The sequence below is a fragment of the Chanodichthys erythropterus genome, chromosome 9 (genome assembly GCF_024489055.1).
Source record: "Chanodichthys erythropterus isolate Z2021 chromosome 9, ASM2448905v1, whole genome shotgun sequence".
Lineage (NCBI taxonomy): Eukaryota > Metazoa > Chordata > Actinopteri > Cypriniformes > Xenocyprididae > Chanodichthys > Chanodichthys erythropterus.
This window is the reverse complement of record NC_090229.1, coordinates 30,429,304-30,443,186: the sequence shown is the minus strand read 5'-3', so window position 1 is coordinate 30,443,186 and position 13,883 is coordinate 30,429,304. Positions and strand designations below refer to the sequence as shown.

General features: G+C 36.7%; 2 protein-coding genes across 4 annotated transcripts in view; both read left to right on the top strand.

Annotated features, from left to right (window-relative positions):
- The first annotated feature begins 346 nt into the window (after nucleotides 1–346).
- On the top strand, nucleotides 347–4,244 carry star (steroidogenic acute regulatory protein). Its single transcript, XM_067393988.1, has 7 exons — nucleotides 347–601; nucleotides 835–942; nucleotides 2,097–2,224; nucleotides 2,440–2,598; nucleotides 2,787–2,971; nucleotides 3,078–3,171; nucleotides 3,607–4,244. The coding sequence occupies exons 1-7, from the start codon at nucleotides 394–396 to the stop codon at nucleotides 3,724–3,726; spliced, it is 1,002 nt and encodes a 333-aa protein (XP_067250089.1). The 5' UTR covers nucleotides 347–393; the 3' UTR covers nucleotides 3,727–4,244.
- Nucleotides 4,245–6,512: 2,268 nt separating this feature from the next.
- elmod3 (ELMO/CED-12 domain containing 3) overlaps nucleotides 6,513–13,883 on the top strand; it is a 46,233-nt gene continuing 38,862 nt past the window's right edge. The window contains exons 1-2 of one of the 3 annotated variants that reach the window (XM_067393986.1): nucleotides 6,513–6,564; nucleotides 7,679–8,312. In XM_067393986.1, coding sequence (XP_067250087.1) covers nucleotides 8,277–8,312 — 36 coding nt within the window. In that variant the 5' untranslated portion in view covers nucleotides 6,513–6,564; nucleotides 7,679–8,276. The other 2 variants (XM_067393987.1, XM_067393985.1) reach the window with 2 other exon arrangements.

The following is a 13,883-nucleotide window of genomic DNA, read 5'->3' as shown; positions in this document are numbered from 1 at the left end:
TTTTGGGATGCCACCAAGTAATGATGTCATTTTATTTGACCCCTTGGACTTATGATGATGATGATGATGATTTGTCACATTATAAACTTGACCTCTTGAACTAAATCTGTAATGAAACCAGCCGAGCAAGTCATGTGTGACATTTTGAGAGTTTCCGGCTTATCAAATGTGAAAATATATCTGTAGATAAGTTTAGTTGTACTGTACTGTTTGTTGTGACTCAAAAAAGGAAGACAAGCAGACATAAGTGAAAACAGTACTAACCAGTGTTCTGTGTGGGTAGTCTTCAGGCACTAGCCGTTATCTGTAACAATGTGTTTGTAGTGGTAACAGATAGGCCGTCGTGTTCACTGTACATCCTTGACACACAGGGTCGCCCCCGTGCGTTGAGTGATGGTGCTGTTTTATCTGCGAGGTGACGAGAATACGGCCTTGTCTGATGGGGCTATAAAGGGGCCAAAGCATCCAACTGTTCTTCAGATTCCACTTCTAACTCACCGTGCCCGCATTTCATTTATCAGTAAAGAAAATTTTATAATGTTGCCTGCAACGTTCAAACTGTGTGCTGGCATTTCCTACAGGCACATGAGAAACATGACAGGTAAGAAGCTGTTTTATATATCAATACTTTCTGAAATATATTTTTTATAATAATAAATAATAATTCAAGTTTATTAAGGGGCCAACTTTACAATTTATGTCAAGATTTGGCTTTTCAACTAAATATATTGATCCAGGAACATGTCTTACTTGGCAAAATCACTGACCATATACATATCTTAAAAAAAAAAACTAATAAAAAAAAAAACTTTTTTTTTTTTTATTCACAATCAGGTCTGAGGAAGAATGCAATGGTTGCAATCCATCATGAGCTGAACAAGCTTTCTGGACCTGGACCTAGTGCTTGGATTAACCACATCCGAAGAAGGAGCTCCCTGCTCAGTAAGAGAAATTCCACACACCTTGAACATTCATATTAAAGAAATATGGATGCTGTAGACTTCAACTGTACATGTAATAGCTAATAATATAATAGCCAACTAAATTCTCAAAATGATTTACTCAGTTATTGTCCTGTTTAACTGTCTGTTCAATATACTGTATATATCATTTAAGGCTTAAGCAATATTACAGGAGCAATAGTGCTGTTGTTTTGAATATTAGTGAGTGTGAATTACTCATAAAAACAATCACTTGTTTTGTTCTTGAATGAATATATGTTTTTAACGAATCAGCTGAGTGAATAATTCAATGACATACATAAAGACAGTCACTGCATCTGAAATCACATACTACCCTATATAGTACAGTAGGTGAAAAAATAAGTAGTATGTCCGAATCCATAGTATTCATAGTGGGTGAAAAGTACCCAGATGACCTACTACATCTGGCACGATTATGAAGTGTGTATCTGATGGACTCTTTACTGTCCCATATTGCCACGGCAGAGGAGATGGCAGTGAAGCAACACAATGCATGTCATAGGTCACATGACAATGACAACATTGGATGTATGTCTTGATTTCATTCACACTACACACATTCATACTATATAGAATGTACTTCTTTAACGGTAAAGTAAGTTCTTTATCAAATGTACCCACTCAAGTAAATTGGGAGACTTAAAAATGTTACGCTAATGGGACACCTGAATTCAACCTATGTGATTTTGGATGCGGTTACTTGTTTTGTTCCCAAATGATTCAGTGTTTTTAATTAATTGGTTGAGTGAATGATTCAATGACTCACTCATAATGACATTATAATGATAATGAGTCTCTAAATCCAAATATTCCGACTTTCCTATGTAGTAGGTGAAAAACAGTATGTGAAAAGAGTCGTACTACTACCAACGGGATTCTGAAGTGCACACGTGCATTACTTGTTTATTTCCTGAATGATTCAGTGTTTTTGAATGAATGATTCAGTAACATATGAAGACACTTATTGCCACTTACTGGCATAACAATGTAATTTGCAGAAAGGGTCAATGAAAATTCTGAACCATTTTCATGCACATTTTCTATAGAAATCTAGTATGTATGAGTTTTTTCTTTATGGAGATGATCACATTTATGTGTGTGTTTTTTGCATAGGCAGTCGGATTGCAGAGGAGACGTACAGTGAAGCTGAGCAGTGCTATGTGCAGCAGGGACAAGAAGCTCTGCAGAAGTCTATCAGCATCCTCAGTGACCAGGATGGCTGGCAAACTGAGATTGAGACTGTAATACCAACAATAATAATAATAATAATAATAATAATAATCAGATTTCATCATTCATTCTGATTAGGCCATGTATACATGCATATATTATTATAAAGTTTTACACTGCACTTTGGTGTCCCAGGCCTTTAGAGGCAAAACCCTTTTTTTTTTGGTCCATATTTACTGTAATAATAGTAATGAAAAGTTTTTTAATGTGGGCTTTTCTCTCTCAGGTCAAAGGGGATAAGGTGATGAGTAAAGTATTACCGGACATTGGGAAGGTTTTTAAGTTGGAAGTAATGCTGGAACAGCAAACAGATGACCTTTATGAGGAGCTTGTGGATAACATGGAACAAATGGGGGAGTGGAATCCCAATGTCAAACAAGTCAAGGTGGGTAGAAATAGATCTACAGACTGCCAGCTTCCTATGCTGCAGGCCTGTGTGCATTTTTAGTCACTGCACTTTTGAAGGACTGCTTTCTCATATCTTACTTTAGGCCTCCATCACAATGTAACAAAACATACAGCTACAGTTGCCTAGAGATATTTGGTATTCAGTACAGTTTTGGTCCCTCTCAGATTCTTCAGAAGATCGGTCAGGATACTATGATCACACATGAGATTTCAGGTGAAACACCTGGAAATGTAGTGGGCCCACGAGATTTTGTAAGTGTCCGCTGTGCCAAGCGCAGGGGATCTACATGCTTCCTTGCTGGGATGTCCACTCAGCACCCTGGAATGCCTGAAAAGAAAGGATTTGTGAGGTAAGTGAAAATTTGAATCACTCCCCCAACCCCTACAAAATAATAAATAAAAAAAATTCAAAGCTCTTGCAATGTATTCAATTTACAAAAATTCTTATTTTCTGAGGGCTGAGAATGGACCCACCTGTATTGTGATGCGACCAAGTGCAGATGATCCCAATAAGACAAAGTTTACCTGGTTGCTTAGTTTAGACCTTAAGGTAAGTCAATTGTCCTCTCAGTTAAAAGGAGAAGTGACATACAGTATGAAATGACTTGGATGTTAAATACTTTCTCGTATTCCAGTTTAATATTTGTAAGAAAGCCGTTACTAGACTGATTCCCCTGAAAAGTTGCACTGTTGTTGCAATCAAAACATTGCTCTCTTTGTTTGAGCCCATTAATTCAACCAATAGCATGCGTTTGAGGTGGGACTATCTCTTTCTCAACCAGTAGGGGGAGTTTTCAAGAAACGTTATTTTTTCAGTTTTATTGGGTGTTTGGTGGCTTTAAAAATGACACAGTTTACCTTTTAAAGCAGCTGTGAACCTTTAATAAGGAAGATAAGAAAAGTCACTCTCAGTATACTGTAGTATCACACTATACTAAATATGCTTAATGAGTGTTCTAATGTCTGGTTTGTCCCTGTTCTCCAGGGTTGGATCCCAAAAACTGTCATCAACCGGGTACTTTCGCAAACCCAGGTGGATTTCGCCAATCACCTCAGGCACAGAATGGCATCCAATGGTAGTGTAGAAGCAGCCATTGCCTGCTGACGTCTACATTTATACCCTATAAAAACACAGATGTCATAACACAAGCAGACACATTTCAGGGTCAAGCTCATCCTACCCAAAGCTGTCACACCCATTCCAGCCCACACTTGTAAACATTTCACACAGATGCAGAAGTAAAATTGTCCATCGAAGCAATATGCTGCTCTTTGCTGTTCAAGCCACACCATTTTAAATGTTTTCACATGCACAGAACTATAATAACTAAAACATTTATGCTGTAGGTTACTGGATCATTGTAATGGAGGTTTAGTAAGTTTTGATTTTAAACTGATGGTAAACTCAGTTGACTTCCTCTGTCACCTTCATTTTGTGGCTTTAACTTCCTTTTATTCACTCAAATACTTCTGCAGAACACCACTTGCTATTTTTGGGTTCATTATTTTCTGTTTTATCATTTTTTGTGTAAAAAAAAAAAGTATTTATTTTAAGTTAATATAATTATTGCATCACCCTGGAAAAGGATGTCTGCTAAAAGAATGTTCATTAAAACAATTAAAACGACAAACTACAGTATCAGTCTTTTTTTGTTCAAAAGGGTCAAAACACAAGAGGAGCACAAATTATGTCCGAAGCCTCAATTTGCAGACTGCGTAAGGAAATACAGGAAATAGCTTCATCAGCATACTTTGGCAGGCCACTCAGCCAGTTACATAAACAACATTTTGAGTCAGTTATGCCCATTAGCGTCTCAACGATGTTCAAGCAAGCTGCCCCCGGAAAGGGAAAGTGAATCGTATTACAGCCAGAAATTCAGTCCATAAAAATGTCTTGTCGTCTGGACTAGATTAGCATGGTCTTGCCAAAGCAAGGAGGTGTTTGGTCATTCGCATGTGTTTTAGGAACTTCTCGGCTCCTTGAAGGTTTGTTTGAGCCAGCATTGCACAAAGCAGGAAATGAGGTAAACACTGATGTCCTGGCCAAAGGCGGGCCGCAGTTCCCTCTCTAATGTTTTTCATTTTTTCCGATGCAGTTGGCCATTACTGATTATATTAAATAAATTTCAAAGCAAAAGTTGTGTAAATGACCTCTCTGCATCCACAGGATAGGGAGATTTCTGAAAAAGACATGATGAATATTTGTTGTTAGACAGCAGGTGATAGTACAACTGAAGCATTTAAATTAGTAAGTTATTAGTAGTATTCAGTCATCCAAACATGACCTGAACACTTCTGGTTCCACTAACAGCCTTATGATCCTAGACATTGTACATACAAGCTCAGTTTGTTCTTTGCTCAATTCCATTTTATCTCATTTGCCATTCTTATGTAACAGTACAGTAATCAAGAAAAGATGTGTATGCAAATAGGATTCAGAAGAATGAGCAGTAGGAACAGAAAGACTGACAGAATCCAAAACCAAAAATGATTTATGCAAAGTGTAGGCTATTTCCACTTAAAAGTAATGACAAAAAAAAAAAAAGTATAAATGACTACAGTGGTTCAACCTTAATATAACCTGTTATGAAGTGACGAGAATACTTTTTGTGTGCAAAACAAAACAAAAATGACTACTTTATTCAACAATTTATTTTTCAATTGCCATTTCCCCCCTTGCCTTAAATGTGTTGCATGTAAGAATGTATGTAGAAGAACATTTTCCTTTAAAAGTTGCTTGTGTGTATAACATTAAAGAGTTTGTTATATGCGATTCTGAAAATATGATTTATTTATACTTTCATTTCGATGCGATAAGCAAAAGACAAAGAGGCAGATTAAAACACGTATTATTGAAACCAAGTGCGATAAGAAGGAAAGAACCATAAATCTCCTGTTGTGCGGCATTTTGGTGAGATGTCTCACTCCATTTCTGAATGGGACTTTATCAAATAAATAGTACGTCATTGAAGAGGAGGAAATACTGAACATAGATTTTTACAGAGGAAATGCAAATGGATTTTCACTTGAAGTATTCATAGCTGTGAATGAGCAATTGTCCATTTGTTTTCTGTAAAATATTTTTGTGTTTGCCAGAGGTCTTAAGATTCAACAATCTTCAACCAATCCATAAAAAAGTTTAAACAAATCATCCAGGTGAGTTGATGCAAACCAGATGTAATGAAGGCAGAAAAAAGGATTCAGACACAAAAATGTAGACAAAAGCTATACATTTTATTCCACTGAAGCCACCAAAAACGAAAAAAACAAAAAAAGTAGGCTACCATACAGTTCCAAGCATTCACCTGTGCATCCATTTCAATTCTATGACATCATTCTAATATAAACAACAAAAAAGGACATGTTTATATTTAAGTTAATTAAAATATGTCATACATTATTGAATAATTATACAAGAATTTAAAATAATTTCAGATTACTGTTGTCACTTTGAAACAAAACAAAACAAACAAAGAAAAAACAAACAAACAAAGAAACAAAAGTGTGGGTTAGCCTGAGTTTGCTACAGCAAGGAGGTGTTTTCACATACTAATGTTTTTGAACTTCTCGGTTACTTGAAGGACTGTTGAGCCAAAAGCATTTAAGCATAAACTATGCCATTATTTACAATAATTGTTGTTGTAAAAATACAAGTATATTCCATGTAGAATTTTAAAAAGTCATAAAATGGAATATATACAATAATTAAAAATATTATTTAATATAATTTTAGATTAAGTACTGCTGTATTTGAAATTAACTGTAAAAAACAAAACAAAAAACCAAACCAAAACAAAACGAACTTTACAGCGTGACTTAAGCGCTCCTACAGTACCGGAAGTCTATTTACAGTAGAAGAACCACAATTCCCACAAGGCGGCAGGGTTTTCAGTTACTGTGGAAAGGGGGAAGGGAAGCTGAGATTGGAGGGAGAGAAACTGAGGTAAAAATAAAACTAATATTTAATACCTATCATTCTAGCAGAGGTATAAATGCGCAATTAGCAGCTAAGAAAAATAACGCTACATTGTTCGCACGTTTTGGTGTATATTGTCTCGTAAAAGACTAATTATATGCAAGTTAGCTAACGTTAAGCTAGAAGCGAGAGTACAAAAAGATTGAGGCAGTTTAGCTCGAGCAGGTCGCGAGACAGACGCTTTACCAGTCACTGACTGAAATGTGACAGTAAATAACACATTTTTAAACTGAAATAAGTAACGGCAGGTCTTGAGCGCTGAGGTAAATGTGAGCGTTTCGTCTTACTCATTTAACTTGAAGAGAATAACGCGGGGGGCTGAAATGTACCGTTATTTGTGGCAGAAACAACTGTTAAGTGAGTAAGTTGGTCAGTTTTTTGTTGGTCTTTATCATTATTAGCCTTCAGATAAATCTTTTATGTTCAATATATGTTTCTAAATTCGTGACTGCTGAAGTAAAATACGTGCAAATACCGTCATGTCTCTATATAATGGTTAATGTATCTTTTGTAAAGGTGTTTGACAGTTCACTGGATGCTGTCATACATTCATGCTGTGCCGCATTTGGAGCTGATGCATCATATCTGATGTAGCTGTTATCCAAATTAGCGTTAATTATCGATTAATATTTTAGCTTTTTTGTTGTCTTTCGTTCATGTTTATTATAATGTTTAGTTAGTTCAGGTTTTGTGAGTCAGGATATAGATGACGTCACCCCTCAGCCTTTCTATGTTTTGAATGCAATAGATTCAGTTATCCGCCATATAAAGCCTGTCTGCACATTAAAGACATTGCAAAACGAAAGGGACCGTTTGAAATTTCATCTGTGGTAATTGGTGATCGTATTGCCGGCCTCCATCTATTTCTATTTCATAGGGATGCGGTCTTGATCAGATGACGTCATCCCTTTCGGATGCCTATTTTCTGTGCAGCGCTTCTTTACATTGTTCTATAATAAAAACTGGAGAGTGCATGCCTATGTATTGTGCACGCATTGATGTTTGCATTGCATATACCTTTTCAAGTATGTTATATATTATACAATTTGCATATTCTAATATTTATTATTGTATCCTACAGAGACTTATTTGGATGTTGCTGTAGCTGTCAGCAGAAGGCCACAGGGAGGTTTCTGAAGAGACCCATAGTAACTCTCCAATCCATCAATAAACTCCTTTTTTAGTGACACACCCCTATAATAAGCCTTCAATCTTTCAAGTAGAATTTTATTCTGCTTTCTCTAAAATTTCATCAGAGATTTCATCTTAACAGAGGTCACTTATTGATGTGTCACAGACCCGGTACAATTAGCACTTGACGGACTTGAGAAATCCATCTCCAACAAGGCCATCGCAATTCACAACTCGCTGCACAATCCGACTAGAAACAAACCATAGGCCTGTTACTATTGAAAGTATGCTTCTGCTCCTTGGCCCAGCTCTGTTTCTTCTACCAGCCCCTCTTTGAATCTCAAGAAGCGGCACGGTTAAACAATGCACTACTGAAAGCTTTTCTGCTGTTTCAGTCTTAATCTACGCTTGTAAGACAAGGAGCAGGTGCTTCTGAAAGCGTTAAAAGTGCTCTAGAACAATGCGTGTCCTTTGGGCAGTGTTTACAATTGGCCTAGTCCACAGGATGGGTGGACAGTAGGGGGACAGCGAGACAGTGGACTCATGTCATGGAAGGGGTTCTTGCAGACGCAGTACATACAGAGGTATGTATGACATCTCTACCCAGAGTACACCAAGATAAAAAAAAATAGAATCAGATCTGGTTATTATTTCAGCTGTTTGTATTAGACAGCAATATATATATATATATATATCTATATATATATATATATATATATATATATATATAATATATCTCTAGAGTTGGGTTCCCAAAAGTTGTATTTTTTTGTCAGCAGAAATTTTTAGATGTAAGATTAAGATATTTACTTGATATAGATTTTAAGTTAATATTTCAACAATTTAATGACACAAATGCATGTTTAAAATATCCTTTTTAGTAAGTTTTTATTTTATTTTATTGTTTTTAACTCTTTATTTTGAAACTGCTAGCCGTCGGGTGGATCTTTGCATCCACATTGTGCATTAAAATAATTTCAAGCACAGCTAGCCATGGATTATCCTGCTTATACCATAGTCATTTACTAGCATTGACAGGTTCAAGCTGTCATTGCTGTTTGTATCACTAAAGTTGACTGCAAGGGTTAAAAATTCATATTAAAAATATTTTTGACAGCTATGGTTTATTTGATTTATTTGAATGAATTAGCCTATCGAGAGAGAGAGACAGAGAGAGAGAGAGAGAGAGAGGTGTGTGTGAAAGAAAGACCTGTGTCTGTGCATGCATCTCCGTATTAACTAGTGTTCATTTTGTAAGCTGTTTTTAAATTTATTCTTAGTCCTTTGTTAAATATACTTTTTAGTTTTTATCATATTTAGTCAACCTTGTCCTGTTTTGTTTAGTCAAGTTTTTGTCGACTAAGGCTCGGTTTCTCAGACAGGGCTTAGATTAAGCCCGGATTAGTTCTTAGTTTAATTAGGACATTTAAGTAGCTTTTATAAAAGTGCCTTAGAAAAATACATACATTACATGTGCATCTTGAGTCAAAACAATAGCTATGTTTCCATCCAAAGTTGAATCGAATTTAACTTGTGTGCAAATTTGGAATATCCAGTCAGTCAAAGCGAAAAAAAAAGTCACTTCCTGATAAACTGATGCTAAATATCACTAAGAAAAATGGAAGTTGCTGCAGTAGAAGCCACTGTATATAATAATTTTCATATATAATAAATTACTTGCCCCTCTGAGCACGCAGACCAACCGCAAGAAACACTATGTTGTCTTGCATTCAGATGCCTGGTGTTTGTGAACGCAATCGTGTGAGGCACTTCTGGGAGGGAATTATACCAAACCACTTTAATGCCTTACTCAGGCATTACAGAATGACCAAAACAGCATTACAGATGCTGTGCAACAAGATCGTTTCACTGTCACGGGCACACAAGAACAAGATGTTGAGATCCAGTTGCAGCATAAGTATTTATTGGGGAATCCAGAAATGTTAATCCAAAGGCAGGCAAGGGTCAAAATCCAGAATATCCAGTCCACAAAACACAAAGCCAGAGAAACAAAACGGTGCACGTAACAATACAACAAACCACAAACAAAGGCAGAAACAACAGAGACTAAATAGGCAGACACTAATGAAGAAACACAAAACAGCTGAGTGCAATGAATGGGATAATGAGTCCAGGGGTGAGTATGGGAATTGTAGTCCAAGGGGTGAAAACAAGAGTCCAGGATGGAGTGCCCTCTAGTGGCTGACTAGGGCACTCTCACTAGTGATCGTGACATTCACTGGTTGGTCCAGTTATGTCGTCCCATCGCAAAGTCAAATGTCTTTTTTAATGTGCATCAAGGAACTTATTCTGTAAAAGTGTTTCCATCATAGTTTATGCACTTGTTTTCGTATCACATAAAAAATGTATCCGACTCATTTGAGCAGATACGTTTTATATGCTATTTTGAGAATCTCTGCGCATCTTGGCATTTCCATCCAGCATTTTTTTTATGCGATATCATACATTTTTTTATTTTTTTATAAATAATTGATAACAGCTCAATAATGCATTTTAGTCTGAGAATAGATGTAAGCCTTGTCTGTGAAACCGGGGGTAAGTTTCTGGGTATTTTAGTGTAGTTTTAGTTAATGAAAACTTCACATTTTTGTCATGCTGGCTCAAGCATGGTGGCTCAAGAGGCGCATACCTGCAAGACTTTGCGCATTGGATGCGAAACTTTGTTATAATTAATAGACTCATTTAATGGTATAAATGGAGTCTATTAATGGATTAAATTAAAATATTTTTTATGTAAAAAATAGTTTGAAATGAATGAATAAAGACTTGTTTCGTCTAGAGTTTTTGAACGAATCTCTATCAAATAAATTTTAACAGTCATCGGTATTACAATGTAATAGATACAATCTTTATTTATTAAAGATTGTATCTATTACATTTTATTTCTGGCCATGGTCTGATTGGTGAAAATTGGTAGATGTGCTTCATCATTGCTAGGTGGTTCTTTCCTTTTTAAACTGGGGTTAGTTACCCCACATTATGATTCTTAGGTCTGCGCTTTTCCCTTCAAAGCAAAAAAAAGAACAACATCAAAAAAAAAACAGTGCGTCTTTATTTGTTTCTTAGTTAGGGTTGTGTTGAAGTAAGTCAGAAATGCGCAGGTGCATTCATCGCAATTCAGCTATGTTTAATATTCATATTGACACATGAATTTAGTATGTGCTCTAAACCTGCACTAATTACATAAACTTGACCAGCAAATTTAGAGAACATAATTTGTCAAACACAACCCATCAAATTTCCTAGTGATTTGACATTGTTACCCAGTCACAGTTGATTTTTACACGCATTTGGCGGCTGTTAATTTCAAACATTGTCATCATGAAATTGTATAGAACATCTTGTGTCTGTAAAAGCAAACAGTGTAATTAATTTTGGTTATGACTATATAATATAATAGAACTCAACTAAAGTTTTATTCGTTGGCAAAATGGTAATGTCAGTAGTATTATAAGTTGTATTTGGAGTAAAAAGTACGCTAGCTAACGTTAGATTTGGTGGAAATAATGCTAACAAAATTAAATCAAAACTAGTCATCCATGTCAGGCTAATTAACAGTCCCAAGCTTGACATTTTGTTATTTATGGCAATTAAGGTAATCATAATATTACTCTAAGAGATGTATAGCGGAGATGACTCCCTTCAGTCGTGTTCACTCTTCCCATGATTTCATTCACCATGATCCAAAGACTGTCCTCTCAGGACTCCCCAAAAGAAGCAGCTCAAATGTGTGTGATGCATGAGAACCAATGACCTCTGTTCTAGCAAATCACACATGGGCTGCGTTTAAGTCCAATTTTTTATGACATTCCCTCGCTAACTTCCCTCTGTCTCCTTCACTTGGATGTATATCATTGCTTATGTTGCACAAGTGCCCATTACTGGCGAAACCCTTGAAATATATTTAAATGGAATGCCCTAAGCCCTTGAAAAATTAGAATCTGCAATCATGTTGCATTGTGGTCCATGGATCTGCCTGAAGTGTACATATCGAGTAGACTCGCTCCCTTGGTCAAAATCGAGGCTCAAGGGTCTGTCCAAATACGCCCTTCAGAATGGCGGAGGGGATTATATGGAGCTGGAAATATGACAAAATGATCTGAATTCAAATTGTGTAAATTTCAATTATGGACAAGTGTCATTTAAATGGGAACCTATTATGCCCAATTTTACAAGATGTAAAATAAGTCTCTGATGTCCCCAGAGTGTTTATGTGAAGTTTTAGCTCAAAATACCCCAAAGATAATTTTTTATAGCATGTTAAAATTGCCACTTTTTCGGGGTTGAGCAAAAACACGCTGTTTCAGTGTGTGCCCTTTAAATGCAAATGAGCTGCTGCGCCCGGCCTAAGAGGGCAGAGCTTCAAAAGCTCATTCTCCAGTGTCAGGGCTATAATGTCAGAAACGGCGAATATATGCTGCATGGAGATAGAACAGGTATAGTTTAGATTAATTACGGTTATATTGTCTACTTGTTTTTATCCACTTAGTACAAGCCTGTTTACAGATGAGTTTTATAACATTTATTGTACTTCACACAAAATATGAAGCATCTGTTTTCACTCTAGAAAATAACTGTAAGAGCTTAATAAAACACAGTGCTTGTGTGCATTAAAATTAGGGATGTCCCGATCACGTTTTTTTGCCCTCGAGTCCGAGTCCGAGTCATTTGATTTTGAGTATCTGCCGATACCGAGTCCCGATCCTATAATAGCCTATACATAAAAAAGAAATAAAGAGGAGCCAAAAAACAGATCCAGGAACAGTGCTTTTAAGGTTTTTCAGGTATCTAACAGTAATCAAATAGTAATCAAATATAAAATAGCCTATCACTGCATATTATCTTTACTGTGTAAAATAAATAAAGATTAATCATTATTGAAGTTACAAAAAATATTCAGTCAAGAGCAGTGAGTGATTTCTTTATTTGTTGTTTGATTTAACATTAAATACAGGCAACAGGAATATTTGTTTTCCCTTTAAGACATGTACGATCCAGTACATATACTGTTCCACATGCGCTGTCTTTCTCGACTAATATACGTTCACTTACGACATAACCGACTTTGTTTGCTAGGATACTCGCTAGGACGGGCATGTTGACATAATTTTTGTATGAATGTGGCCGCCGAAGCGCAAGACTTGAAAGAGAACTCAGTATTTGCGCGCTGACTGGAATAAGTCAGCGCTTATTCTCACAGCGCATGCGAGTTCTCTTTCGCGTCTTGTTCTTGAAGGTTTAAATCAGCAAGGCTTAAATGAGTTAGTTTAAACACAGACAGCAACGTGTGCTGTTCTGGTCTCTCAACACCCGGGTGATGACGGCGTAAATGACTGGACATTAGAGCAAACGGCACTCGCAGTTAACAGTTTACAAAAGAGTGACTGTTTTGTCCACGCTTTCTGATTATCGTTGTTGTAACGTTTTGTGCATCCATCGACTGAAACACACATTATCTGAACTCTGTCTGTTTTCCACGTTGCTATTTTAAATAAACCATATTAACCAATGCGTCGTCATTCGAGATGGAACGCGGTGCAGTGCGTACCGAACCGTAAGTGGAGAACCGTATGGTTAGATTTTTTTTACCGAGAACCGTCGCACCTCTAATACATATATATCCGAGTCCTGATCGGGAGGTAATGTCCGATTCCGATCGAGTCTGAAACCACATGATCGGGCCCGATTTCCGATGACGTGATCGGATCTGGACATCCCTAATTAAAATATTATCCATAAACTCTCTCTCCCTTGCATTATCATCAACATATACAGCAAAGTACACAGAAACACTCATTACAACTAACAGTAAACAAATATATAAAGACCTTATGCCTTTTCGGCTGGTGCTTAATAAACTGGTAAACTTTATATCCATAAATCAACTCAGATGAACTGTAATAAAGTGCTTTCACCTTCATTACTGCTGTATCCAGTATCACTCTGGAGGCTGTAAAATGGATCACAAACAGTTAGGGCTGTGACGGTAGGCATGACAACTGCGCCACCGCGGTCGTGGAGTAGTCGCGGTCGGCCCTTGTCCAGTAGGTGGTGAGTGCGCTCCAGTGTGGCAGCAGAGCGCGAGTTCAGTCTCCAGAATAAAATGAAAACGATGCGCTTGATTACACACAGAC

Bases quoted from the DNA above. Each gene is read 5' to 3' on its own strand.
- star (XM_067393988.1), top strand. From the start codon at position 394: ATGGTGCTGTTTTATCTGCGAGGTGACGAGAATACGGCCTTGTCTGAT. The intron at 2,599-2,786 runs GTGGGTAGAAAT...GGTCCCTCTCAG, and splicing joins CCAATGTCAAACAAGTCAAG to ATTCTTCAGAAGATCGGTCA. The intron at 2,972-3,077 runs GTAAGTGAAAAT...TTATTTTCTGAG, and splicing joins GAAAAGAAAGGATTTGTGAG to GGCTGAGAATGGACCCACCT.